The sequence below is a fragment of the Mustela nivalis genome, assembly GCF_964662115.1.
Source record: "Mustela nivalis genome assembly, chromosome: 9".
Taxonomy (NCBI): Eukaryota; Metazoa; Chordata; class Mammalia; order Carnivora; family Mustelidae; genus Mustela; species Mustela nivalis.
The window spans coordinates 51,061,444-51,088,896 of record NC_139028.1 but is presented as its reverse complement, the minus strand read 5'-3'; the positions used below and the strand labels follow the sequence as shown (position 1 = coordinate 51,088,896).

Sequence of the window (27,453 nt, the reverse complement as noted above, 5' to 3'; positions counted from 1 at the left end):
TTTGGTTCTTTAATATTTTTCTTGTTAATTTTTATGTACATTCATCCTTATCTTCCTTATGTACTATAAAGACCATCTTTTCATTTGTTGTTTTCCATTTCATTCTGGTTTGTTTAGAATACAGAATAACGGGGTTTTTTTGTGCTTCAATGTGGTGCTTTTTAACTTCGTGTTATCTCTTGTGACTTTGTCGCTTAAATAGCCTTCATCCCAGATATTTGATAACCATTCTTTTCTTTGTTTGCTTTGATTATGTTTGTTTGTTTGGCTCAGGAGAGTAGTGATTAAGACCGAAAATCTAGAGTGAGACTTCCTGAGCTCAAATACCAGCTCTATCACCCACCAGCTCTCCAATGTGGGGCAAGTAACTCACAGCACCTCAATTTTCTCATGTGCAAAATGGGGACACTAATGTACACGTAACTCAAACAGTTGTCATGATGATTACATTATATAATATGTAATATACTGGGGCGCCTGGGTGGCTCAGTCAGTGAAACATCTGACTCTTGATTTCAACTCAGTTCTTGATCTTGGGGTTACAAGTTCAAGCTCCATGTGGGGCTCCACAAAAATACAGAACAATACAATACAACACAATATTAGGTAATAATATATGTAAAGCACTTGGAATTGTTCTTAGAGGCTTATAGTAAGTGCTGTGAGAGTGCTGTTCATTAATATTTAATTATTATAGATTTATATTGTTTTAGAATCTGTTAGAGTTAAGGTGTCTTTTTCCTATTTTAAAAAAATTGATTGGGGTGCGTGGGTGGTTCAGTGGGGTAAGCTCTGCCTTCGACTCAGGTCATGATCCACTGTCCTGGGATCAGGCACCAACATCGGGCTCTCTACTTGGCAGGGAGACTGCTTCCTCCTCTCTCTCTGCCTGCCTCTCTGCCTACTTGTGATCTCTGTCAAATAAATAAATAAAACATTTAAAAAAAAATAAACATAAACATAAAAAAACATTAAAAATTGCTTATTTTTCAAAAATTTCTTGGATAGTTGTACCTACTTGCTTTTCAGAATGAAATTTCAGTCATGCTCCTAAAAAGATTTCCAATGAGAATTGTAGTGGCCTTGCTCCATCTACTGTTATGTGGCCTCTACGGCGCTGTATAGTGTGGTCAGAGGCAGGGGTCTTGTGGTTAAGAGGAGGAATTAAAGCATCAGGTACACCTGGGTTTGTGTGCCTCTCAGTTCTGTCCCATTCTAGCAGATAGGTTACTTCCCTAATACTCAGTTTCCTTACCTCTAAAACAAAACAGAGGTAATAATAATAGAAATTGCCATAATCCAAATGTCCGCCAACTGACAGATGGATAAACAAAATATGGTACATTTATACAATGGAATATTCTTTGGTTATACAAAGGAATCAATATCATACAGGCTACAACACAGATAAAGCTTGAAAACATGCTCAGTGAAATAAGTTCACATATTTTGTGATTCCGTTTATATGAGACATCTATAGCGATAGAAGGCAGATTCATAGTTGCTTAGCACTTGAGTAGATGGGGAAACTGGAGAGTAATAATTAAGGATACCACGTTTCTTGTGAAGACTGATATGGTTTGAACTGATTGATGTATGAAGATTGTGTGTCTGCAGCCTCATTGCAAAGGAGATGGATGACTACATTGGAAAATTTGCAACTAAAATATGGGAATTTCCCCTAACATAGAAAGGCTGAACACACACATCACATCACAAACAGAGTGGATAGTTGAAATGCTTTGGATCGTCATTTTTAGCTAAGTGAAAATAGAATGAAAAATTACTGCTGAGTTGATTTGTAATTTTTTTTTTTTTTTTTGAGCTAAGAAGGCATTGACCCTAAATATCAAGTAGATTCTGCTTTAAAAGTTCTTATGGCACTACTGAAATCTTAGCAGGAAAAATAAATAAAAACGAAATAAGATTTCAAAATTATGTTGCACTGGTAAAAGGAATTCAGATGCTCCTGTACTGCTGAACTGAGTGAATTTGTGTATTATAGCTCAATAAGCTTCAGTCAGATGATATACTTGACCATATTCAGAAGACACTTGTTAGTCATGATTATAATCTCTACCTACTACAAGAACAAAGAAAACCCAGAAAACCCAAAATCTAAGGTATGGGCAGAGGATATAGCTGAGGAAAGGTGATAGCAATGGAAAGAAAATTTATGAAGAAAAATAATGGGGCCCCTGGGTGGCTCAGTTGGTTAAGCATCTGCCTTAGGCTCAGGTCATGATCCCAAGGTCCTGGGATTGAGCCCCTCATCGGGCTCCCCGCTCAGTGGACTGTCTGTTTTTCCCTCTCTTTCTGTCTCTGCCCCTGCTGGTGTGCACTCTCTCTTTCAAATAAATAAATAAAATCTTTTTTTTTTTTTAAGATTTTATTTATTTATTTGAGAGAGAGAGACAGTGAGAGAGAGCATGAGCGAGAAGAAGGTCAGAGGGAGAAGCAGACTCCCCATGGAGCTGGGAGCCCGATGCAGGACTCGATCCCAGGACTCCGGGATCATGACCTGAGCCGAAGGCAGTCGTCCAACCAACTGAGCCACCCAGGCATCCCAATAAATAAAATCTTTTAAAAAAGAGAGAGAAATAATGGAAGAAAATTGATGAAAGACTTTCGAGAAGGAGGGAGTACTGAGCAAGAGGGTTAATCTTATACAGAAGGCAAATCAAATAAAGGCTGAGAATTATCCACTGGCTTTAACCACTAAGAGATCATCCATAGCCTTACTAAGAGATGTTTAATTGGTATGGTGAGGAGGAAACCTAACTTCAGTGGGATGAAAAAGAAATGGAAGATGAAGTAATGATATACTCTCTCAAGATTTGGGGACCTAGTCTCAACATGTGTATGTTGTAATAAACATCGTATTTAATCCTTGTAAAGCCTTATGAGGTAGGGACTCTTATTACCCTGTATTACCTATGTAAACAGGCTTTATGATCCAACCTCCTGTGAGGAGCAGGTCTGGGTCTCACTCCCCAACTTGTCTGACATCAGAGTCAGAAAGAACTTAGGTACTAGATCACACTGTCAACATTTATAATAGCTGTTTGCATCTTAGGGCAATCTCCGTAATCATGGATTCTCAGAATAGGAAGGAATTTGAACTCTGTTTCACTTCTTGGTCCTATACCATAGACCCTTAAAATCAGAATATATCTCTACCCCAACCTCCCATCATACTATGCTTATTCCTCTGTTGTATTTTCTTTTTAATAATTTCTCCTTTTTCTGGTAATAGAACTCCTGATTTTTTTTTTTCCCCTCAGAGGATTCATCCATTCTCTCAACCTTGGTCCACTTGCTTTGGCAGGTGCTGACCCCATCCTTGTTTCCAGGGCTGGGCAAGTCACATAGTCGTCATCAACTAGAACATGACATCCCTGTGGCCACCATGAAAAGATTAGGGAGAAGCTTGCAGACCAATCCAAGCCACTGCAACTCACATCCAAGACTTATATGACTCTGTTTTGGAAGAGAAGTCCTATTTCCTATTAAACTTAAATTTGGTGAACATAGACTTGGAGCTGTGGGAAGTCATCTTTCCTTCACACAAACTCTGCAAGTGAAACCTACACTTGTGAGAACAGATCAAGAAGGTGGAGAGATTTGGGGTCTCAGTGAGTACTTTGATCAAGCCTCATTTAAGCCCAATATCTCTTGCCTTTTCATTGCATGAATAATAATTTTTGTTTGTTTAAATCCATTTGAATGGGATTTTTCTCTCACTTGATGCCAAGAAAGAGCTAATGCATAGCTTATCACTGCCTGCCTTTCTTAGTTTCTCCTCCAATACAATGTTAACAATAGAGTGCCTTAATCCTGCCCGTATGTCTCTTTGTACTCTACCCCACCAGTGCCTAGGATGACATCTTGTATATAGCAGGTATTCAGTAAATGCCTGAGGTGTTTCATAGAATTGAATGTGGACTGATTCTGCGCCATTCCCTAAAGTTGCTTCAGAAAGACTTCCCTTTCTATAAGCTTGCTGATGGTCACCTTTGTCTACTAACCTCAAAAGTAATCTGCAGAAGACTTTCCAAATATTTGATCTTTGTTTTTGTTTGAATCAACGTTGAACTGGAATTTAGTGTAAACATATACCTGGCATACTCACCACACACTCCAGCAAAATAGCTTGGAAGATGCAAAGTGCCTTGCTCTATCAGTGCTCAATAAAATGAATTGTTTACTTTCTGTCCTTTGTTTAAAAAAATAATAACTGGTTTTTCTCTGGGGCTTGATTCCTTTTGCACAAAGGGACTGACATCCTCTCAAATAAAAAAGGGGTAAAGAAGTAGGACACTTTCGGGGCGCCTGGGTGGCTCAGTGGGTTAAGCCGCTGCCTTTGGCTCAGGTCATGATCCCAGGGTCCTGGGATGGAGCCCCGCATCGAGCTCTCTGCTCAGCAGGGAGCCTGCTTCCTCCTCTCTCTCTGCCTGCCTCTCTGCCTGCTTGTGATCTCTCTCTGTCAAATAAATAAATAAAATCTTAAAAAAAAAAAAAGAAGAAGTAGGACACTTTTTGTTTATTATTGTGAACGTTTAGCAGCAATTCTCTACCAAAATGGCCAAGACCTTGCAGTTGTACCCAGCTTAGGATTCGTAACATAGATTTTTGTAATAAAGGAGCATTCCTGGTCAAGAGTGAAAGGATAGAAGCCTTTTTTTTTTTTTAGGAAAGGAACAAGTCTGGGAATCAGAGGTCAAAGTGAGATGAGATCGAGTAGTGTGGTCAGTTCAGGGCAATGGGAATGTGGGTTCTCTGAGGCATGGTGGGGCAGGCACTGCTGAGCATCGTGGGCCAAGAGCCCAGAGGAGACAGTCAAGGCAGCACTAAGGTAACGAGGGACTAGATGCGGCTGCCACTTCCACCCCCATTCCATATATTTACTGAAGTTCCCACTAGCAACTCTGCAGCTTTGGAAACTACTTATATTCCTTATAAAGGCATCTGCCATTTCTCCACCATTCAGCCCTCCATTCATCCACTCACTCATCCAATAATTCATTCAACGAGCATTTGTTGAGTGCCACCTATGGCCAGGTCATATGCCCAGGGGTCATTCTGTGGTAAGTTTGCTTCTGCTGTAGAAGAACAAAAACCTTCCCCCCATGAACATGCTCTCTTACCCTGCTCATTATGTAAAAGAGAATGGAAAGAAATGCTTTTTTCTTATATTGGGGAAGGGGTGGGCATTAGACTTTTCATTGGAGTCCATAATCGCCATGTCGAATACCCATGACCTATCATGACACACGAGACTCTCCAATCTGACTCTGACCTATGTGACCTGTCCCCTCTCTTACCACTTCCTACTCTATCAAAACACCCATACCAAATTTCTAAGCACTCCCAGAAGATAGCATGCTTTTGTTAGCCTCTTTGTCTTTTTGTAAATGCAGGTCACTCTGCTTGGAAAACCCCTACCTATCCTTTATGAACAATTCATTTGTCACTTCTGTGACACCCTTGGTCATCTCCGCAAAGGAGTCATTCCTCCATTCTGGTTGTCAGTACTGGTTATTTTTGGGACTTAAGGTCTAGAGTAAGTTCAAGATAGTTGGAAACCTGTGAAATAAACCACCCACATGGTACTGAAACCCTAAAGATAATAAGAGCAGAAATGAAGACTCACCTACAGATAGGAAAGTTCCCAAACTTGATTGTAACTTGACTGACAGAAAAATGTTACAACGCTGAGAGAGATTGTTCAGTTGCAAAGCACAGACTAAGAGTCTGAGCAGCAAATATAAGTGTTTCCCATCTCAGTATTGCCCCAGGGGGGTGAAGATCCCTTGCCGGAGATAAACTTTGTATTATTTCCAGGTCTAATGACAAGGCTCTTCCTACAGTGGAACTAGATACAGGAGATTCTGAATTTCCAGTCCCACCAGCAGTCTCTTGATGAGAAAGATGTAACAGAATTTCTTCGCCAGGCTCACAAAGCAATCATTATTATTATAATTAGGCTTCTTGTGCAGCTTAATAATAAGGAGCAGAAGCATCCCTCAATATAATGCTGATATTTTAATCTATTTGACAGTTTCATTGCTCACTGAAGATTATTAAATCGTCATTTGGTGTCTGTTTTTAGTCTCATGTGCAATTTATTTATCATGAGTCACTGGCAGGCCCCTGTCATCCCTAGCGCCGAACTCAGCAAACATATGGACTAGCAAAGCAGAGGAAGAAATCTTGGAAGTTGGTCATCGTTGAAACACAGTCCAGCAGTTCTCAACTTTTATTTCCCAACACAAGTGGTGAATGGTATTCACATGACCAGTTCCCGTGGGCAGTCCCAGGCTGCCATGAATTCCAAGGTGCTGGTTCTAACTTCATTTCTTTCTTTTCTACTTAAGAAAACATATTAGAAGTGAGTACAGCTTGCCATTGAGATGACCTTGAAACTGCTCTTGAAATTACTCTTGAAATGACCTTGAAATTACTCCTATTGTTTTTGTTTAGTGGCCTGACTCTGTGCTGTCCAGTTTTGAGGGTGAAGTCTGTAAAGGATTTTAGCAAGTAAGTGATGTGGTGATATTTGTATTTTAGAAACACAAAATGGCAGCTGAAATTTAGAATGCTACTGCACTATTTGGGCAAGAGATAATGATGGCCTGAGTCAAAGTTGTGGCAGTGAGGACGGAGAAGAAAGGATAGATTTGAGAGCTGTCTAGGAGTAGAATGACTAGAATGATTGGATACTGGGGTTGGTGGGGGGTGAGAGAAGAGAAGTCACAGATGAAGTCAGCTTGCTTGAATGACTGGGGAGTCGTAATACCACTAACGGGAAAAGAACTACAGGAAAAGGAGCTTGTTTGGGTGGTAGAGGACACATTCTACTTTATGCACACTGGGTTGAGGTTCCCAAGGAAAATTCAGGCATCACGTAAGGCATCAAAAATGCAGGAGATTCAGATAGAAGTGTGAATATAAAGGTAAGTAAGGGTAATTAGGTTATTGATCACAGTTGAAGTCAAGGGAGGAGTGTGCGAGGTGAAAAGGAAACAGGTAAAGGGTTAAATCTGTGAATAGAAACAGGTAAGGGCTGATCAGCAGAGGAAGAAACCAGCTAAGAAGGTTGGGAGGTGTTGAGATGCATCAAAACAATCGAGAAAATGGATTGCCACAGAAACCAAGGGGGGAGAAAATTCCAAAAAGAGAGTATCTGGGGATGTCAAATCCTCCAGAGAAAGCAGAAGTAACGGTGAGAAGTACTCATTGACTTGGCAGTGAGAAGACTATTGAAGATCTTTAACACAATGTCCAGGGTGTCTGGAGCATGGGCAGCGGATTACAGTGGGTTCATGTGTGAACATGAAGAAAGGAGAAGAAGGAAGCAGAGAGGAATTTGGTGATAAAGGAAATACTAATAAATAGTGACATTTATTCAGCACTCATTTTGTGTCAGGCACAGTGCTTGACATAAAATGTCTCATTTCATCGTATGAACTGTGTATAATTATAATCCTCTTTTATGCACCAGAAACATACTTTAGAAGTTGAGTTGCTGAAGATCACCCAGCTAATAGGTTGCAAAAACAGGATTCAAACCTAGCATGAACTGACCCAAAGCCTTGACTACCATCCTGGGGCCAGAAGAGAAGGTGAAGCCAGGGGATACTTTTGTTTATCTGGTTATAAAATTAGAAGTGAAATTTTCTTCTGAAGTGATAGATTTAGGTTTTTGATCGTAAAAGGCACAGAAACAAAATCACAAGGAACTGCCTTCCTTGAATTGTCACGGTGATCTCGTCTGGAATCATCTGACTCAGGACCAGCTACGTGGCCATTCATTAATTAGTATGTGCTGAGCATGTGCTACACGGAGGAGTGAATTCACCTGAAGTGCAAGTGAGATACCAACTGCAACTTATTGGACCCTTGAGAAAAGGCAACAGGTGAAATACAGAGAGAGGGAGAATTCCAGATTCACCTCTGCTGGAGGCAGTCCAGAAAGGTATTTTGACTACAGTGTCCTGTAGGGATTCAGGTCCATTGTCCAGTTGGCCTGGGAGTCTGCTTCACACTGAAACTCTGCGTTTACTCCAGCTTCAATCTAGAAGACCTGAACTCTCAATTTTACGGGGAAATGGACTTTTCTGAGGTCCCTTGGTCTCACGCATTACTATTACGTGCCCCCACGTAATAGTTGCTTCGAGTGTATAAAGCTAACTGATGAGGATGAAAAGGAAGATATTTTACCATCTGAAAATCCAAATATAATCACATCTTGTTAATTTCCTCAGTTAATTGCTCTACCTCCTATGTCTTCATTAGCAGAAAGTCCAATGTCACATGCCCCTGAATTATTCCCGAATTCAAAACATTTCCTCAATCCAAAGGTTCATCACCTCTTCCAACCAACAAGTTGAAAGGAAACTGGGAAGCTGATCAAACCAAAGGTCTCTTAGTTCTCTTTCTACCATATTGGGTCCTTGTTGCTCCTTTATAGTCCACTGCTGAGGCAGTGCTATTACTGATCCACATCTTGCCCTGGCTGCATGAGGCACCATGCAGGCCAAGGTTTGGCCTCAAGGTCCAGCTCCACGGCTCACTTAGTACACATTCAGCATGTTCTGTCCCTGTATCTCAATGACATTGTCACTCAGAAACTTCTGTTGGGCCCAGCTGTCTGAAGGCAGTCCTTTCCTATGGCAAACACTCTCCGGGGCCCTTCATCTTCTTTCCTGCCAATAGATCTCAGTGAGCACTACCTGATCCATTTCTGGTCCAATAGCCTTGAACCTCAAAGAAAAAGGGCCAGAGACCCTTTCCTCTTTTCTTCCTAGGGCTGCCTCCTTGTACAATTCCAGAGACGCCATTTGTATTGTATTCAGAAGGAAGGGTATCCCTTGGAGCCTATTCCAAGGAATATTTACATCCATCACAGCAGATGACAGTATGAATGGAACTTTCTGGTGGTGTGCAAGTCAACGTCAACTTTCCTACCTAGCCACAACCCCAGCTTTCTATTCAAGAGGAATGAGAAAGAATGGATATGTCTATACTAAGAAAGAATGGATATTTCTAGACTAAGACTACTGCCTTCTTTCCAGGCAGTAGGTCTCTTGTAGTTGCGAAAGGTCTCTTATAATTGAGGAAGGCAAATAAAGTGACTCTTGCAAAACAGAACAAAGATCTATTTCAAAGTGATTTTCTGAAGCTTATTTTTAAAAAATAAGATGTATTTTCTTCTCCTCCAGCCATCTCATTACACAAGTAATAATAGCTGTCATTTACTCAGCAGATGTGGCACAAATGCTTTACATGCATTATCTCATTTTCCTTGCAGAAAAATTCTGACTCTGATAATGGAGCTAAATTCTACAGAAATGAGAGTACAAGGTAGACTGTGAAAAAAAATTACATCAGTGAGGTAAGTGTAAAGTACCAAGAGAGCCCAGAGTAGGAGGGATTATTTCCAGCCAGAGAGGCTCATTCAGTCAACGTTCAGCACATAATTATTTGTGCCTTTCACATCCTGCTCTCAAGAAACTCCCAGGCTATGGGGGAAAGGATGAGGAAACAGGTCGTCTTGACAGTGTGATGTCATCTGATGACTGCAATGTGGCCATCAGGGTAGGCTCCTTGGAAGAGGAGGCATTTGAATCACAAACATTGAAAGTTTGGGGGGTTTCTAACCAGACTAGGGTGGGGATCTCCGATATCCCAGTGCTGCACCTGGATCTTATTACAATTCCATCATCTAAAAGAGGAAGAGAAACAAGGGGTTGTTAACTTTCCCATTCAATTCTTCTCCAAGGCCCTAATTTTGAAGCCTTTAATGGTAACCAGTCCTTCCCCTTTGTGCAACTGGCTTTCCTCCCACGGAAGATTGCACTGCACTTTCCCTTACTTAACGCCATTCAGCCTGTGACCTCCTCTCCAATTTACCAATCCTGATTCCCATCCTCCACCTTTTCTCCCACTGAGAAGAAACAGCCAACTTTTGGACTTTCAGACCTCCTGGAAAGAGGCCAAGCTTCCATAAACTCCAGAATATTATTGTGTGAATTAAAATATTCACATGGTATCAACCCTGCAGTTACTCCAACATTTATTTTGGAAAATATTACATTTGGAAAATGGGAAAGATTCCAGAGCATTCTCTTACCTTGAAATATCAGTAGACACGAGGGGATTTAGAGATCATTTCTTGCTCAAGAGTTCGCAAACAATCTACAATTAGAGATACATAAAATTGCCTCAAATAACATTAGTGAAGGGCTCTGGGGCTTAAAAAATGCCTATAGAATCTTTGTGGAGAAATTTGGGGCAAAAGGCTGCAATTCTAACTCACTGAAGCAAACTTTCAAAACGCCTTTGAGTTCAATCCCAGTTGGCTCTTATTGCACGTTTCTCTTCCAATCAGTGATAATTAGACCTTGCTCAGTTGTACGTTTTCCAGGATCATACATGCTTCAAACTCCATTCCGCTGGTGACGAGAGGCAAAGCGGTCTAGAGTCCCAGTGAGAGCTGTATGAAAACCTAAAGCCCCAGACACTTAAGGTCCCAAGCAGCCTTTACTCTCCTCTCTTTTCCACCTGTTTGTGCTCAGCTCACTTTTGTAATGCGAAAGCCATAAGAGGAGAGTGGGGCAGGGCAGGGGCAGTCCGCTGTCCCATGGAGAGCTTACCGATTGATGATTGATTGATTGATTGATGCACCTTCTTCTTTAATGTGGCTTGGCTCCCATTGCCAATGATATGTTTGCAGTGGCTAGAATACAAGTGAGATTGGAGGGCTTTGAGGGGAAAAAAGGGCGTGTAAGGATGGTCAGATTGCAGTCCTTCTTGTGTGTTTTTTCAGCCTTTGAAATTTGGCAATTCCTGACATATATCCCATTTATGACAAAGAAAACCCACCACCCAACAGTGAGTGAGTGTGTGTGTGTGTGTGTGTGTAAATGAATAAAGAGCAAGTAGGACATATGCCAAGAGACAACAACGGTTACCTCTGAGAAAGGAAGTGTGAATAGATGGTAAGAGCACACCACTGGTGCCCATCTATTCCATTTTTACATTGACATTTTATCCAAGTATTGTGTAAATAAACATAAAGAAAAACGATTACAGTAAAGGAAAAATTTATTTTTATTTTTTTAAAGATTTTATTTATGTGAATAGAAATCACAAGTAGGCGGAGCAGCAGGTAGAGAGAAAGGGCGGAAGCAGACTCCCCGCTGAGCAGAGAGCCCGATGTGGGGATCGATCCCAGAACCCTGAGATCATGACCTGAGCCGAAGGCAGAGGCTTAACCCACTGAGCCACCCAGGCACCCAGAAAAATATATTTTTAAAAATAACTAGGTAAAATTCTATGTACTAATATGGAAGTCTATCCAAGAAATGTTATATTAAAAATAGCAAGTTTAAGGGTGCCTTAGTGGCTCAGTGGGTTAAGCCTCTGACTTTGGCTCAGGTCATGATCTCAGGGTCCTGGGATCGAGCCCCGCATCAGTCTCTCTGCTCAGCGGGGAGCCCGCTTCCTCCTCTTTCTCTGCCTGCCTCTCTGCCTACTTGTGATCTCTGTCTGTCAAATAAATAAATAAAACTCCTTTTAAAAAAAGTAGCAAGTTTAAGTGGCAAATATCCTAAGTTCTATTTTGGGGAAAAATGTAGATGTACCCACACACAATTGGTAGTGTATGCATAGGAAAAATCATAAGAAAAATATACTAAATTATTGCTGTGGGTAAGTGTGGGAGATGGAATATTTCTGAGAGATGGAGATGCAGGCGGGGATTTTAATTTTCTACATGGTATGGTCCTTGGAATATTTAAATTTTTCAATATTGTCATTATTGATTTTTCTAACAGATTGACTCATGTAGGACTCTGACCATGTTTCTTGGTACTGCCCTCAAAGACTGACTGGCTGCTTTGATGAACCAACAGGCAACATGCTGTTGACTGATCTGAACAACTAACTCACATCCCAACCCAAAGGATAATGTTCGTGGCAGGTTCTTGTGTTAATAACAATCCCAGCTTTTACCTGTTCTTACCTTAAATAAGCACTTCCTTCTGCTACACATTCCCTCCTCCCCTTCTCCTGGTAAACTTCTGTTTATCCTCTAAAACCCAGTTTTCCCCAACTCCCCAGACAGAGTTCCTAATTTCTACTTTGCTCCCATAGCATTTAAACATATCCCCATTTCCACAAGTTGACTCCATCTATGCTAGTTCAGTGTTTCCCCTCTTCTGGATTGTCAGCTGCCCAGGGCAGGTATAGTAGCTTATTTTCTACTTATCTGTCTCAAGGGTTAATACGATGAACAGCACTTAGTAAATATTTAGTTAATAGGATTGGTTTCCTCAGCCTCTCCCAGTGTAAGAGTTGTAAATCCTGTGGACCCCAAACGTGGGCATTATCAGAATCTCCTGAGGGAGCATTTAAGAACACAGGTACTGATGTTCCACTATAGCTATTTTCAATGCAGGATCTCCCAGATGATTCTTCCTCTATATCTTCTGCTTCCTCTTCCCATTGTTTTCCTTCCTGAACATTCCAGTCCAGTGCTATTAACTGGACAATGTGGGTATCCATAGTGGTGGTGGGCAGGGGGGATGGAGACCCAGGGTGGAATAATAGAACCTAAGCTGGGTGAGTAGTGTCCCTGGGTAGAAGGGTGGTGTGGTATGGATGTCAGAGCTGCAGCAGAGTGGGAAGGGCAGTCACACAGAGCAGGATGCCGTGGTGGCCTGGGAAGGAGCATCAGAGCCTGATTCATTCCAGTGGGGTGTCCAAGCAAGATGAAGGGTGGTGTCTCTATGCAACGTCTTTCTGCTTGGAAGTGTCAGAGCCCCAGAGGCATAAGGAGGGAACTATATAGGTGTTGGGGACTGGGGTAAGAAAAAATTAATAAATAAGTACATTTATTGATGAAAAGTCTCTTAGCATCAGACAGTTACAAATATGGAACAGGAGAAAACTAGAATGACTCCACGGTGTCAGATTGTCATGGGAGGCTTTTGTGGTTTTCAAGATGGAAATAGACACAGATATCAATATAGATGTAAATAAATGGTCCATATGTGCAAATATGTATGAATATATATGTGTGTATATATGTACATTAATGTGTGTGTATATGTGTGCATTTATACATAGATATCTCAATGTGAGTATAAAATACTTTAATATTACACACACACGCACGCACACACATCTTAGTTCTGTTCACTTGAAGGGCTTGGGAGCAGCTCCACCCCAGTTGCAAAGAGTGTACTGAACATCATGCTTTCTGTAAGGAACCAGAGTTCTTTGCAGGATTGGGAGACTTCCATGCTGGGGCAGTAAAAGTAAAAAATGAATCTGGACATCTTATGCCCAAAAAACCCAAAAAGGAGTGCTCAGAGAATATGCGGACATTTGTAAAGAACACAGGATCTGGCTTGAGGGAACTCCCACTGGCCATACCTGGGACAGTCTGAACATCAAAATAAGTAATGATAGTAGTGGGTTATAACTCGTTGGATAAAATAGGACTCCTTCAATACATATTGAGAGAAAGAAATGAAAAAATGTAAAGTTTGATAAGGAACTGAATATTTACATAATCTTAAATTTCTCTCCTATAAAAACATATTACAGAGAGGAAAAAGAATGACTTCATGGTGGACAAAACTAACAGATACCATTTTATAAAATTTTTTATTTTTTATTAACATGTAATGTATTATTAGCCCCAGGGGTACAGGTCTGTGAATCGCCAGGTTTACACACTTCACAGCACTCACCATAGCACGTACCCTCCCCAATGTCCATAACCCCACCACCCTCTACCCCCCCCATGGCAACCCTCAGTTTGTTTTGTGAGATTAAGAGTCTCTTATGGTTTGACAGATACCATTTTAATCAAGTGATCAAAATAGTCATACTGTAATAGGACAAATCAAAATTGTGGGCCACCTGATGGGACACAGTGAGAGAATGTGGCATTGCTTCTTTGACGTTCCTTTCTGAGGTATAGCCAGTATCGAGCCATGAGAAAGCTTCAGACAACCAAACTGAAGGTGATTCTACAAAATAAATGACCCGGAATCTTTAAATATCAAGGTCACAGAAATCAAGGAAAGACGTGAATTTTCAGAATAAGGAAATAAAAAGACATGTCATAAACACAGCACAGGATTCTACACTCTTTTTTTACTTGAAAGGATTTTTGGGAAACAATTCACAAAACGTGAATGGGGTCTGAGGAGTAGAAGATAGCAACCTACTGATGTTCACTTTCCTCATTTTAATGGGTTTTCTTTGGTTATGTGAGAGAATGTCGTTGTTTGTAGGAAATACTAAAGTATTTGCTAGGGCACCATGTTAACAACTAACTTGAGTGGTTCAGAAAAAAAAAATATTGGCACCTGGGTGGCTCTGTGGGTTAAAGCTTCTGCCTTCAGCTCAGGTCATGATCTCCGGGTCCTGGGATCGAGCCCCGAATTGGGCTTTATGCTCAGTAGGAGAGCCTGCTTAATGCTCTCCCTCTGCCTGCCTCTCTGCCTTCCTCTCTGCCTACTTGTGATCTGTCAAATAAATGAATAAAATCTTTTAAAAAATTATTTATAGTCTTTTTACAAGTTTTCTGTAAATTTGAGATTATTTCCAAATTAAAAAAAAAAAATCCCAGGTAAGTCCACGGTAGCTCTGTTGGATGAAAAGGTGATCTCGGGTTCAGTATTAGAAACTACTGGGTTAAACTGCCTGTGAGGATACCTACTCACTTGGAATTTCCCTCCACACCTGAACTTTTTTGTCATATGAGAATGTTGGGAAAAATACAGATTCCTAGGTCCAACCTGAAGCCCATCGGATAGAATCTCCAGAAGTAAAGCCTGGATGTCTTTATTTATGCAAAGCAGCTCTTAGGTTTAGAGAAGTTTGTGAAATAGTAAAATTCATCCCTGAACCTTCTCTCCAAGGCATGCACGGTGTGTCATTTAGGATCAAAGTTGTGAATGGTATTTGTGCGTAAGGAAGGTGGTCAGATAAAGCTTTCTAAATCCTATTGCCAAAGAAGGACCTTTGATGTCTAGGGGTCAACAAAGCTGCCAGCGGAGGACCCGGAGCCCCCTCGGAGACCTCCTAGGTAGTCGCTCTAACTGAGGGCTTGAAAGGGCCTGTTGTCCGGCAGAGGATGCACATACCGCAGTTGGAAAGGAAAGGGAGCTGGCCTCTGGCAGGCCGCGGAGAATGGCATGGCAGGGGTTTCACAGCCGATGTGAGTGGACCATCCTATTACCGCGGGTGGGGCTGGAGGGGAATGGTGGAGTGGGATGGAGAGCACTGAGCGCTCAAGCCTGCAGATCGGGAGATCCGGCAAAGGTCATTCCATGTTGATCGTGGCCCGGAGAGAATGCAGTGTTGGTGGAGGTAGCGCGTTGAGCTGTGCAGCCCACTGGACCAGCAGTGGCAGAGCCAGGCCACCAGTCGGGGAACTAATTCCTGATTGCTTGACCTTGAGGACTCAAGGAGTAGTGTGGATGTTTGGAAATCAGAGCATATGTTAGCCTGAAGGGGAAATCAAATGCACCGCCTAAAGGGTCAGTGTATAGCTTCTGGGGTTCTTATAAGATCCAGAATAGGGGAAAGGGACCCTAAGAAAGCGACACCGGTTTCCACGCGAATCTAGCACAAGGGGGCTCGAGTCATTGTCTCATCCATTGGGAAGAGTTGAATGTACGATCATAATTCTACCTTGAACATGAAGCAGCAGTTTCTACCAGCAGCATTTCAGTGGATCTGCTTTGGTTTCTATCACACTGCTTGGCCCGGGCTGGTATCCGGTACGTCATCACGTACATCATCACGTACGTCATCACGTAGGAACGAGTGGATAAAACAATGCGATCAGTGTGACTTCCGCAGGTTCTCCTGGGAACCCAAGTCAGGCCTGCTTTTGTATTGTGCAAACTTATGTTAAACAGGTTACTAAGATACAAGGACTACGTTTTATAGTGCATTCCAGACGTGTGTACCCAGTCTCCCAGACCTCACCAGACTATGATTAACAATGAGGTCAGGTTTACCTCGTAATGTCCAAATAACCGTGGCTCCGTCTTTCATCTTCTCTGATGGCAGGAAGTTTCATCTTTTATGAGACTCCTCCACAAGTAGGCCTTTGCGCTTCCCAGCTGCTCCTGCATTCCACAAATCCGTACTGTCTGGGCCGCCTCTGTGGTTCTAGAGCGCTCAGCGCCGATCCCCATCCCCACCTCCCCATGACCTCTCCCCTCCTACAACTCCACCACGGCTATGCTGGCCTCAAGAGAAGGCTTTTCTTCCCTTCACTAAACGTTCCCAAAGGTAGACACAGACCCTTTAATTTCCCACATCATTGCAGGGACTAGACTGTAACATTTAGTAAAATTTTACAGAATGATGGAGGATAAGAGGAAGGCATTATAAGACCGATAAACTTAAAGATGGCTGTGATTTCTGAGCGCTTTGTGTCCACAAGCCAACACATAAGTTGTAAGACCTGGACATGCCTTCTGGCCAAGTTCCCGGGCTTAGGCTATCTTTTCCCTTTGGGGGTGACCTCCAGTGAGTTGGCCCTCCTGCAAGTCCAGGCCCCTATCTCCAGAAGCTCAGGAGGAGAGCACATTTCTTCCCGTGGTGTTTGTGGTCTCAGGCCCCCTCCCTGTCCAAATCCTCTGAGGAAACCCCAGCCCTGCTCACCATGGAATCAGGTTCATTCCTATGGTCTCTATGAGATCATCACATAAAAGCAAAAAATCCAGTGGACTACATTGCCCAAGTCTGTGTGTGAGTATTACCACATGTGAGATACTAGCAAGCCAGTCTTTTCGTACTTAGCCTTAGTGAGTTCTGTTTCTCTCTTTTTCTTTTTTAAGACTTTATGAGAGACAGAAAGAGAACAAATGGGGAGAGGAGCAGAGGAAGAGGGTGAAGGAGACAGAGAATCTCAAGCAGTCTTCACGCTGAGCATGAGCTGGGACCCATGAGATCATGACTGGAGCTGAAACCAAGAGCCCAATGCTTAACAGACTTTGCTTCCCAGGCACTGCCTCCATATTTCTTTTTATGACATTTTTTCCACAGGAGGTTAAAAAAAAACCCCAGAACTGTAGCTTCCTGGTAGTCCCTTAAATCTTTACTCCCAGTCTTCTGTGAGAAGCTTTTTAACAGGAAGTAGTAGCACCTCAACTAAACTAAACAACACCATATAGACTGGTGGTGTCTATACCCACACCTGAAAGGAAATATTTCTCCAAAGGAGTCGTAAACTACAGAGATGCAGCTCTGCCCATAATAAAGGCAACTTGGAATATTATTATGCAGAAAAGTTTAGATCTCTGGAGTCACAACTGTCAAACTTCCATACCAGAAAAAGTTCTGGTTCAATGTTAGTATATCTAACCCTGTCCATTTAGATAATTCTCCTCAAACCAACGATGAATCTGCCTCGAAATGGATGGAAATTTTGCCTTCTTGAAAAACTACCTGAAGATCTGAAATCACAGTGTTCAAACCACTCGGCCTACCCCAGCCTTCAAAAATCTTAGGTTCATTTTTATTGGGATTCTAGTTAAAAGTGCTATGTGGTTGTCTGTTTCTGGAGGTCTCTTTTCTTTCCAAGGGTCTCACTCACTGGGGAGTCCAAGCTCTGAGGTGAGGATAGAAGAGAAACTGCTTCCTCCAACCAGTCTATACAGCCCTTCCCCTGCCACATAAATATGGAATGCATTTTGATTTCTTTTCCTTCAACCTTAGGTACCTGGTTTGTCAACAGTCATTCAAAAAGAATTTTATAAAGGTAAAAGAATTACAGTTAGCCAAATTGTGAAATTGAGATTCTTTAGGGAGTCAGTTTCTGTAGTCATAGGTCATGCAGAATTAAATGAGTTTGGAGGTGTGGATTTTAATTGGTTTAGGTGATGGAGACTGTCAGCTCAGATAAATGGAAGCAAAAGGTGGATTTTCTCCATACTTTCCTGAATGGACTTTGGAATTCTATAATTATCAACAGCTGGCAAGTGCTCACACCTATTTCTATTTCTATTTCTATTGGCCGCTCGCCCAAACAATAAAAATGGATTTTGCCAATCATGAATTTCAAAATCATCAGAGGGGGATGCCATTTTTTAATTTTAAAAACACAGTATAGTACATATATACAGTATACAGAAAAGGAGTCAGAGAGAACTTTCCATTCTTTTTTCTTGATTTCCGTTCCGGCCATTTAAATCCTTATTGCCTGTTGTGTGGCAGGCACGGGGCTAGGTCCTGAAGCTGCTATCAAGATGAATGAGCAAAGCTGCCCTCGAATTCGTTACCACCAGGTTAATGGATAGAGGTGAGTGGGTTGGCAGAAAACAGAGTTAACTAAAATATTAAACTAAAAAGCCTATTCTCAGTTAAAAACACGGGTGTGAATTATGTGTTGTAGAAGCATTGAAAAGAGCAACTAAATCCAGAAAACTTCTTAACGGGTGAGTAGAGGGTCACCAAAAGAAGGGGAGGGGAATTCAGTATTTGATTGATATTACAGATCCCCTTCTTACTGGATGGACCCTAAAAACCATGTGGGAAAAAAAAAAAAAAACAAAAAACCATGTGGGTAAGGACTGGGTCCTTACTGTCGTAAGCTTGGCACCCAACATTGGGCACACATCAAATGTTCTAGAATATTTGTTGACTAAATGACTGAAAGTGTCTTAGGCAGAGAGAACCACATGTATGATAATAAATACAAAATGATTTTTTTAGACCATAGTTTATAACATCAGCACCATTAGTTTCTGGAAAGGAAAGAGATGAGACCTAAGATAACATAGAAGAGCAAATTCTGCAGAAGAAGCCAGCAGACTTGAGTTCTAATCCCAGCCCTATTATTAACTGGTTACATGACTTTGAATCAATGATTATCCTGTACCACCCTCAGTTTTCTCACTTGTAAAATAGTCTTGTAAGAGCTCATTCTAATGTTATATATTGTATAAAATAATCATAATAACAGAAGGGGAAAGAATGTAGCATTGCCTCTTCTTTTTTTTCTAAATGTAAATGAATACATGCATCACAGCTGTAAGATGGCAAATGGAGTACATACTGATCATTTCTCCCTCCCTCACCAAAACTGTAAGACTCATAAACCATAGATTTTAGTAAATATTCAAAAACAAGGAAGGAACTTTCTTTGGATCAGAAGCTGTGAACAAATGAGAAATCAGAGCAGGGAGCTGAGGCTTCCCGCCTCTCAAAGCTACAGCTCTTGGTCATGTGCTGCCCTGACTGGAGGCCTTCTAGCTCTAATTTAACCAAAGAGATGAAGAGATGGAAAGACTGAAATGGGAAGAGAAACTAAAAGGCATTGGTGTTAGGGAGAGCTTATCACTGATCTAATGCAAGTATTTTAAACATGTGTTGTGCCATGGATCTCTTCAGCAGCATAGTGAATACTGTGGCTCCCTTCTCTCTTAAATTTGATTGGACTTCTATAACAAAATACCACAGCCTCGGTAGCTCATAACAGAAATCTATTTCTCACAGCTCTGAAGCCTTGGAAATTCAAGATCAAGGTGCCCACATGGTTCTCTTAAGGGTCCTCTTCTATTTCTTAGCTGGTACCTTCCTGCTGTGTCCTCACAGCGGGTGGAAGGGGTAAGAGAGCTCTCTGGGGTCTCTTTTATAAGGACACTCATCCCACTCATGAGGGCTCCACGTGCATGACCTAAGCTCTTTTCAAACACCCCATCTCCTAATACCATCACACTGGGCCTTAAAATTTTAACAATTGAATTTGAGGAGACAAACATTCAGACCAAAGCACCTTCCCAGAATATTACCTTTAAATATATAAAATAAAATACTTAAGATTATAAAAGATATTATATTGAAATTCAATATCAAATATTAAAATTTTGTGATATATTGACATTAGCAAATTAAATAACAAGATTTGATAGTTTACTATGATTTTTGACATAACTTCTACAATTATATGATATGAAAATATCATAAGTACTGTGGTTTGTTGTCTCCATTCAAGTGATGGGAGATATTTTATTTCAGTTAGAGATTAATGGAAATAAAAATGAAATTGTTTTCTCGTCCAAGTTCATGGACTTCCCTGAATTCTATCAACAGACCCCAAGTTAAAAACAAACAAACAAACAAACAAACAACTCTGGTCTAATACAATTTCCAGGAGAATTCCCCCAAACAGAGAAAATGTGATACTTCTATTTCTTAGAATTGAAAGAGGACCTGATACTGATACTTCAGGTTAAAGTAGTTCACTAAATTCTAGCAGAATAATTTAAAAAAATGAAATAAACCTAATTAGAAACATGTAGTAAAACATCAGTGATAAAGAGAAAACCCTAAAAACTACCAAAGTAAAAAGAAAAACAACCTATAAAAAATTAAATAAAATAACACTGAATATGTAATTAACAGTGCTATGCAAGAAAACAATAGAGAAATAATTTTTGGATACTCAGGAGAAATATACTTTGAATTTATGATTTTATTCATAGCCAGATTACTAGTAGTTTAGGAGGAATGAAGGTAAAATAATGCTGTTTTTTTTTTTTTTTTTGACTTAAAAAGATTTACAACAATTAGCACTCATGACCTAAAACAAACTCTAGCAAAAACCAAAGAAATCAGAAGGAAGTGTTAGAATGCAAGCATAACTAGGGTATAAATTAAATAATATGGTATATGTAAAATAAAAAGCGAAAGAACTCTATCCCAATGCCTTTACTTGTTGTGTATTCTCATACATGTTTTTCAGTGCCTAGGTACATATATACAAAATATATTTTATTCTTTTTTTTAATTTTTAAGAAAGATTTTATTTATTTATTTGACACAGAGAGAGAGACAGCGAGAGAGGGAACAACAAGCGGGGGGGGGGGGGGAGAGGGAGAAGCAGGATTCCCGCTGAGCAGGAAGCCTGATTGGGGGCTGGATCCCAGGACCCTGGGATCATGACCTGAGCCGAAGGCAGACACTTAACTGAGCCGTCCAGGCGCCCCTATTTTATTATTATTTCTGTAAAGAAGTCTATATGCCCAACTCAGGGCCTGAACCCACAACCCGGAGATCAAGACTTGAGCTGAGATTGGGAGTTGAAGGCTTAACCAACTGAGCCATCCAGGAGCCCCTGTGAAGGTATATTTTAAATTGTATTTCACTAATTCAGCAGCCCCTTGAGAGTGCCTATGTACTAAAGACCGGGTTCGGCACTAAAGACACTGCATCTATTTTGGGGGAAATGGCAGTTTTGAAGAACTTAATGCATTTGACATATATTAATTTCCTAAATTAATTTAAGCAAAAATATATGTCCATATTGCAAATGGGTGATATCAATCACAGGGAGGCTAACAATAGCATTTATTTTAAAAGATTACAACAACCTGCTACAAGCGTATCTGACACCAAAAGAGATGGTCCCTGCCTTCAAAGCACTTACAGGGTTTTTTTTTTAGAGTGCCAGAGTTTCACAAGATATGGTTTAAGAGAAAAGCAGTAGAACCTTCATGAAGAAAAATAAAATGGCGCTACCCCACGTCCTGCATGGATTTTCAAAGGACTTGTGAAAAGTTAGAAAAAGATGTACGTCTCCAAGGAAGAACACACTTGAATAGCAGCAAGAACTCTCTGGATGTGGCTAAATCCCGGAATGAACAATTGTTTGCGTCTCATTAGGGTCAACAAATAGGACATGATGGCCAAGTTTGGCCTCAGATGGGGCAAGGAGTAGACGCTGTGCATGGGGGTAAATAATGTAATCTACATGGATGCTAGGCAGAACACAAAGTGATTCACTCCCCTCTTGCTTTTGTTTTTTCTATCAAAAATAATAATCATTTATTAGAAAGAATAAAATTAAGGATAATTGAAGCCCAAGGGGTGAAAAGACAATAAGAATGTAGCTATTTCCCATGAATTCAAGTGTCTAGGCTCAAGTAAATTACATTATAGAACAATGGCAATTTGTCAGTATTCCAGAATTATGGAGCTTATGGATATTTTTGTGCAAGTCAGGCTAATATTGTCCTCATATTTTAAAAAGGGTCCATTTCTAGAAACTGGAGACTGGGGTGATAAACCAAACTTACTGTGTGGGAGTCAGTTATTTCTTCCCTCAAAATGTTACATTTTCACACGAGTATGCTAGGTGCAGAACACACTATACTGATGACAAATAGAGAATGGATTCTGCCTCCAGGGAACTGAAAGTTTAATAGGGAGCTATGCAAGTAAACCCAAAACAAATAGGGAAATAAATAAGAAATTATAAGTATTCCATATTTGTCTTGATTTTCCTCTAAAAAGAGGACAGAGTGCTTTAAAATTTCTCTCCCACCAAAGTCTTCATTTATTTATTCCCTCAGTATTTTATTAAATGGGTCCTGTGTTCAAGGTGTCATGCTATGTAGCATGGAATATAATCCAGAAGAATCCAAAGTGGATCTCCCCTTCAAGAAGCTTACAGTGAGCAGGAGTTTTACTAAACATTTAAATGTGTCTTGGTCCTTTTGGGCTCCTATAATGAAAATACCATAGATTGCATGGCTTAAACAATAAATATTTATTTATTGAAGTTCTGGAAGCTTGGAGGTCCAGGATGAAGGTCCTGGCTGATCCAGGGTCTGGTGAGGACACACTTTCTGGTTCATATTTGGTGCCTTGGCAGCACTCTCATGGGGCAGTGGGGACAAGAGAACTCCTTGGAGTCTTGTATAAGGGCACGAATCCCTTTTTGAAGGGCTCCACCTCATGATCTAATCATCTCCCAGAAGCCCCCACCTCCTAAAACCATCACACTGGGAGTTAGAATTTCAACATACAAATTTTGGAGGGACATATTCAGTCCAGTATAGTAAATGATGATGATCAGCTTGTATTTGTTCATTTAAGACAGGTGTATAGTTATGGATATATCCATATTACCATATACATGTGGATAAATATAGTTGCATAAATGAATATTTGAAGAAAAAGGGTCATGAAATCCAGAAGCATGAAAGAGAATCAACTAAGATTAGCTGGTTGTCTTACAGGTAGTCTGACACTGGAGGTGGAGTTTGTGGCAGAGACAGTGGGAGATACTTAGAAATCTTATTTCATCTTCTTTTTCTGGACCCACAAGAAGACTCCATTTCCCATCCTCCCTTCAAGTTAGGATGGGAACATGTAAATAGGTTCTGGAAATGGATGGAGGAAGTAATATAAGCCATTTTGAGTCCTTGACAAGAATCATTGGACATTGAGTCACTGGACATAATCCAAATATCCTAGAATGGAAAAATTGTACTGTATTCGTACAATAGGATATCACACAGCAACAACAACAAAAATCAATGAACTACAAATATGTGCCCCAACATGCACAAACTCTTGAGTGAAAGAAACCCAGACACCAAAAAAATATGTTTGCCTCTATTAATGTAAATTTGAGGAAAAGCCAAAATGAAGCTATAGTGATAGAAGCCAGAACAGTGGTTACTTCTGTTTGTAGGTGTATTAACTGCAAGAGGGCACCAGAAAGCCTTCTGGTGTGATGAAAAATCTGTTCTTCTGTTGTCTCAGGAGGGAGGGCAAATGTAAAAATGTGTCAAGTGGTACACTTAAATTTTTATACATTACTATGTACAACAACTAAAAATTATGCACACACACACAAAAGAAAGAAAGGAATGAAGAAAAAAGCAACCATTGAAGGCCCAATAAAGATGGAGGAACATTTAACCTTGAATCACTACTTGGATGAAAGTTGCCCTGAATTGCTGGCCAGCCTGCTTTGGACTTTGTGTGAGCACAAAACAATCTTTTCTTATTTTAATCCCCTGAGATGTAGAGGCATATTTGTTATCTCGGCACATCCTAATCTTTCTTGGTTAATACAGGATTTATCATCCACAAACTGCCAAGGTCAGAAACCTGGTTTATCAGCACACCAGGGAAGGCTCTGTCTCTCATAGGCTAAGTGACACAAAATAATATTATAAATGAATGTATAAATCAAAATGTCAAATTATTAAATTATGGGGAGGGAAAAACCCTCCTTCTATAAACTAGTGTATCTGTGTTGCCATGATCATGCCCCTTCTCTCACTTCAGACAGACCTGCAAGGGTTAAACCAAAATAAAAGTTTGGTTGGTACACCTATTTGTAGAAAAAGGGCATTAGTTAGCAGAATCAAATGTTCAATGATGTCCTTCTGAAAGCACTTGTGAATCCATTTCACAGTAAAGGTAGTTTTGTCAGTGGGTCCAGAATACCTGAGGTTCCTGACCTATAGTTTCCACTGCCTTAGGCACAGCCCAGATTGCCTCAGTGGCTCTCCTTTTTTTTGGTTTCAATCCATCATCTTTTCTTTTTAGGCTTGTTATTGTATTCAGTCTAACATTTTAGATAATGTGGCTGGCCTTTGAGGCATTCCATTTATATATTTACTCCTAGTATGTGTAGATTGTGTGTTTTTCCTATCAAGGAAAAATCATAAGTCTTTTACTTTCAAATTTTGCAGTGGGAGTGGAAAGAGATCGAAATGGGAGAGGATAGAGTCCTTAGCCACAGTACGCAAGTTCTGATGACATCATCAGACTCATAGAGAGACTGGGAATCTTATAGACCGTGTACCTGAATCTTTTGTAAGGTTTTTTTGAGAGTGTTTTGTAGCATTCTTGAAGGCCTGAAGGACAGAGCAGAACTTCTTATCAGAGACTAGAGAAAAAGGGAGATCTCCATTACGTAGTAGAGGAAAGTTTAGCAACACTGATGCCTGCTAGGTTATTGGAAATAGAAACTATTTCTAACAAACTGGTGCATTTGGGTCACATTTCCAGGCAGAACGTTGAAAGGGCTAATTAATTTTTTTAAAAAACTGTGTGTGGTGAGAGAGAGAGAAATGAAATAAAAAGAACTATCCAATTTTTAAGCAGAAATTTAGGGAAATATAAAGAATCTAGGATCTTTGGGTTCAAAAATAAAGCTGTTTTTCATTCTGAGCATCTCCAGATGGTAAACGATTCTGAAAGTAAGGAATTGTTTTAAGGCGAAGGTTAAATCTGGGGTGTAGCTGAAAAATTGTAGAAATAATTAATTTTTCTCCTAGACTAAGCTTGATAAAAGGGCTTCCAATATTTTAAAGACAATTTCAAACTGCTTTTCAACTCTCAGCTGAAGATGGAAAGTGGTTGTCTCAAAGAGATTTGTGGGTGTGGTTTTTTTTTAATGGGGTGGCTATAATTTGATATATAAGAATCCTCCAAATTTTTAGAGAATTATGTTGGCAGAAGCAGTACCTGCTTGGGCTGAAAGGGCGTAAGGATCTCTCCATGCAACAGCTTTCAATGTTGATATGGCAAAAACTTATATTTACACCTTAAGAATGGAATATAATATTTTAAATAAGATGATGTTAAAGAAAAATGTGAAGTTCTGTTGTAACCAAAATTGGTAGAAAATCAGAATCATATGTAGCTATTTTGAAAATCTTGCCTGGTATCAACAAAGGGAGTGTGTTTCTCAGTGTTGCTGGAGTTAAGAAGTACCCCAGTGTCATACTTAGTTTGGGCTATGCTTTGTCACTGTGTTTATGCCTGATACGCATGTCTACAATGACTGCATGTAAAGCTGACCAACTCAGTGTTGCTAAATCCTTCACCTGAAATCATAAGAGCTCTTCCGTTCTTTTTTATGGACATCTTCAAAGGCAGAATCTTGCAAAAGCAACAAATTTTAGCCTGGAATGTCTTCAAAGCCTTTGAATTTAGCCATAAATGTCCAGATTTGTATCCTTTGTTCACTCTGCTTCTACTTTGAAGGAACATTTTGCTTCACCTTGTTGAAGAATCCTAAAACCATTTTTATGGGAAAGAAGCAACAGTGAAGGCCCAAGAGAGTTTCTAGCCAACCACTGCTCCTAGGGAGCCTAAAACAATAAATGGCTCATGTAGATAGCACATGTAACGTTACCCTTAAACATACTGGTAGCATGATGAGCAGCCTTTCTTTCAAAACACATGACTTTTTCATCCTGAAGCACAGATGATCCTCCTTGAGAATTTGTCAATGCCTTCCTGTCCTAGAGTGTCTACAGTAGCACCAGCAAAGATAGAGAATAATACTGTTTCCATTCCTTTGAATCTGACAGTTGCCTGAAATTGCCTTCCACCATCCAACCCATCAGCACTGTCATCTTTGGCACCTGTGATGGTAATAACTGTGTTCTTTCCTTCTTAAGTTCTTCTATCCTTCTTAACAGTTAGTTGAAAATAATTGCCTGCTTTTATTTATTTATTTAATTTTGAATTTTTAAAGTGGTATTTTTAATATACAAAAAATTATAAATAACAAAAGTACTGTCTTTGTTCTTTCATGTTTTGTTATTGTTTAAAATTGTGAAATATTTTAAGCATAGACAAAATATCTAAAGACACTTATGTCCCATCTCCAAAATATGTCACAATCTTGACACAAACAACAATCCAACTTGTACCCTGCCCCTCTGTCCCTCTCAAGTACTTCTGACATAATGTTTGTGTGTGATTTTCTCTTGAAAGTTCTTTTTTAAATTAACATATAATATAATATAGTATTTGCTTCAGGGGTACAGGTTTGTGAATCTCACACAATTGTGAATACATAATTCACAGCACTTACCATAGCACTTACCCTCCCCAATGTCCTGCTTTTAATTGTAATTTAAAAATTTCCTTAGCTATTGATATATATTCGTTGTGTTACATGGTAAACGTAATGTAGGCAACTACATGTACTATTATATTTGAGAGCAATTGAGAGTTAGCAGCTATATGAAGTGGTAATTAGTTTGCCATTTTTTTAAGGATTGTATATACCAAAATGATAGTTTATTACTTACATCTGGTATTTTACTTTATTCTAAATACATGATAGGAATTTTGGGATTGATGTGTAACACATTTTTTCCCATTTAAAGTCAGGCCCCCATTTAGCATTTTCCTGCTGACCATCAGATTTTCAGGGATGGATTATTAAAATTAAGTATGATGAACCTGCATTCTATTCCTGTAATTTCTGTGTTTTATGCTGTGTTTCTTATCCTGTCATATTTTGAATTGGAAATTAAAAAAAAATTGTGATTAATTGTTTCCTGTCCTGCCACTGTAGATGGGGTATGTGAAGCTGGGAGATGATCTGATCAGGAGAGCTATACTTGTTCCTAGGAAAGGTCCTGGACTTTGAATAGGATGGGGTAACTGAATGTAACTTTTGGTTGGCCCCCTTGGGAAGGGGAGGGTATGTTTATCTGTGGGAAGAAGAATGTACCCAGAAATTTGAGTAGTTAGAGGCATGGAACAATGGCAGACAATTCTGGTTGTACCCAGTATCTGCTCTTAACATTTTGTTCAGCAATAAAACCCTGGGTGTCAGCTAGGCATTATCCAACCAATAGAAAAAGC

At 40.1% G+C, this 27,453-nt stretch overlaps 1 protein-coding gene across 1 annotated transcript in view; it reads left to right on the top strand.

The window, feature by feature from the left end:
- Positions 1-4,214, top strand: part of LOC309840275 (uncharacterized protein) — a gene marked incomplete at its 5' end in the record, with an annotated part of 37,008 nt that extends 32,794 nt beyond the window's left edge. Inside the window, one exon of the mRNA XM_082682358.1 lies at positions 3,285-4,214. Coding sequence (XP_082538484.1) covers positions 3,285-3,478 — 194 coding nt within the window. The 3' untranslated portion in view covers positions 3,479-4,214. The remainder of the gene's footprint in view (positions 1-3,284) is intronic.
- Positions 4,215-27,453: the final 23,239 nt, after the last annotated feature.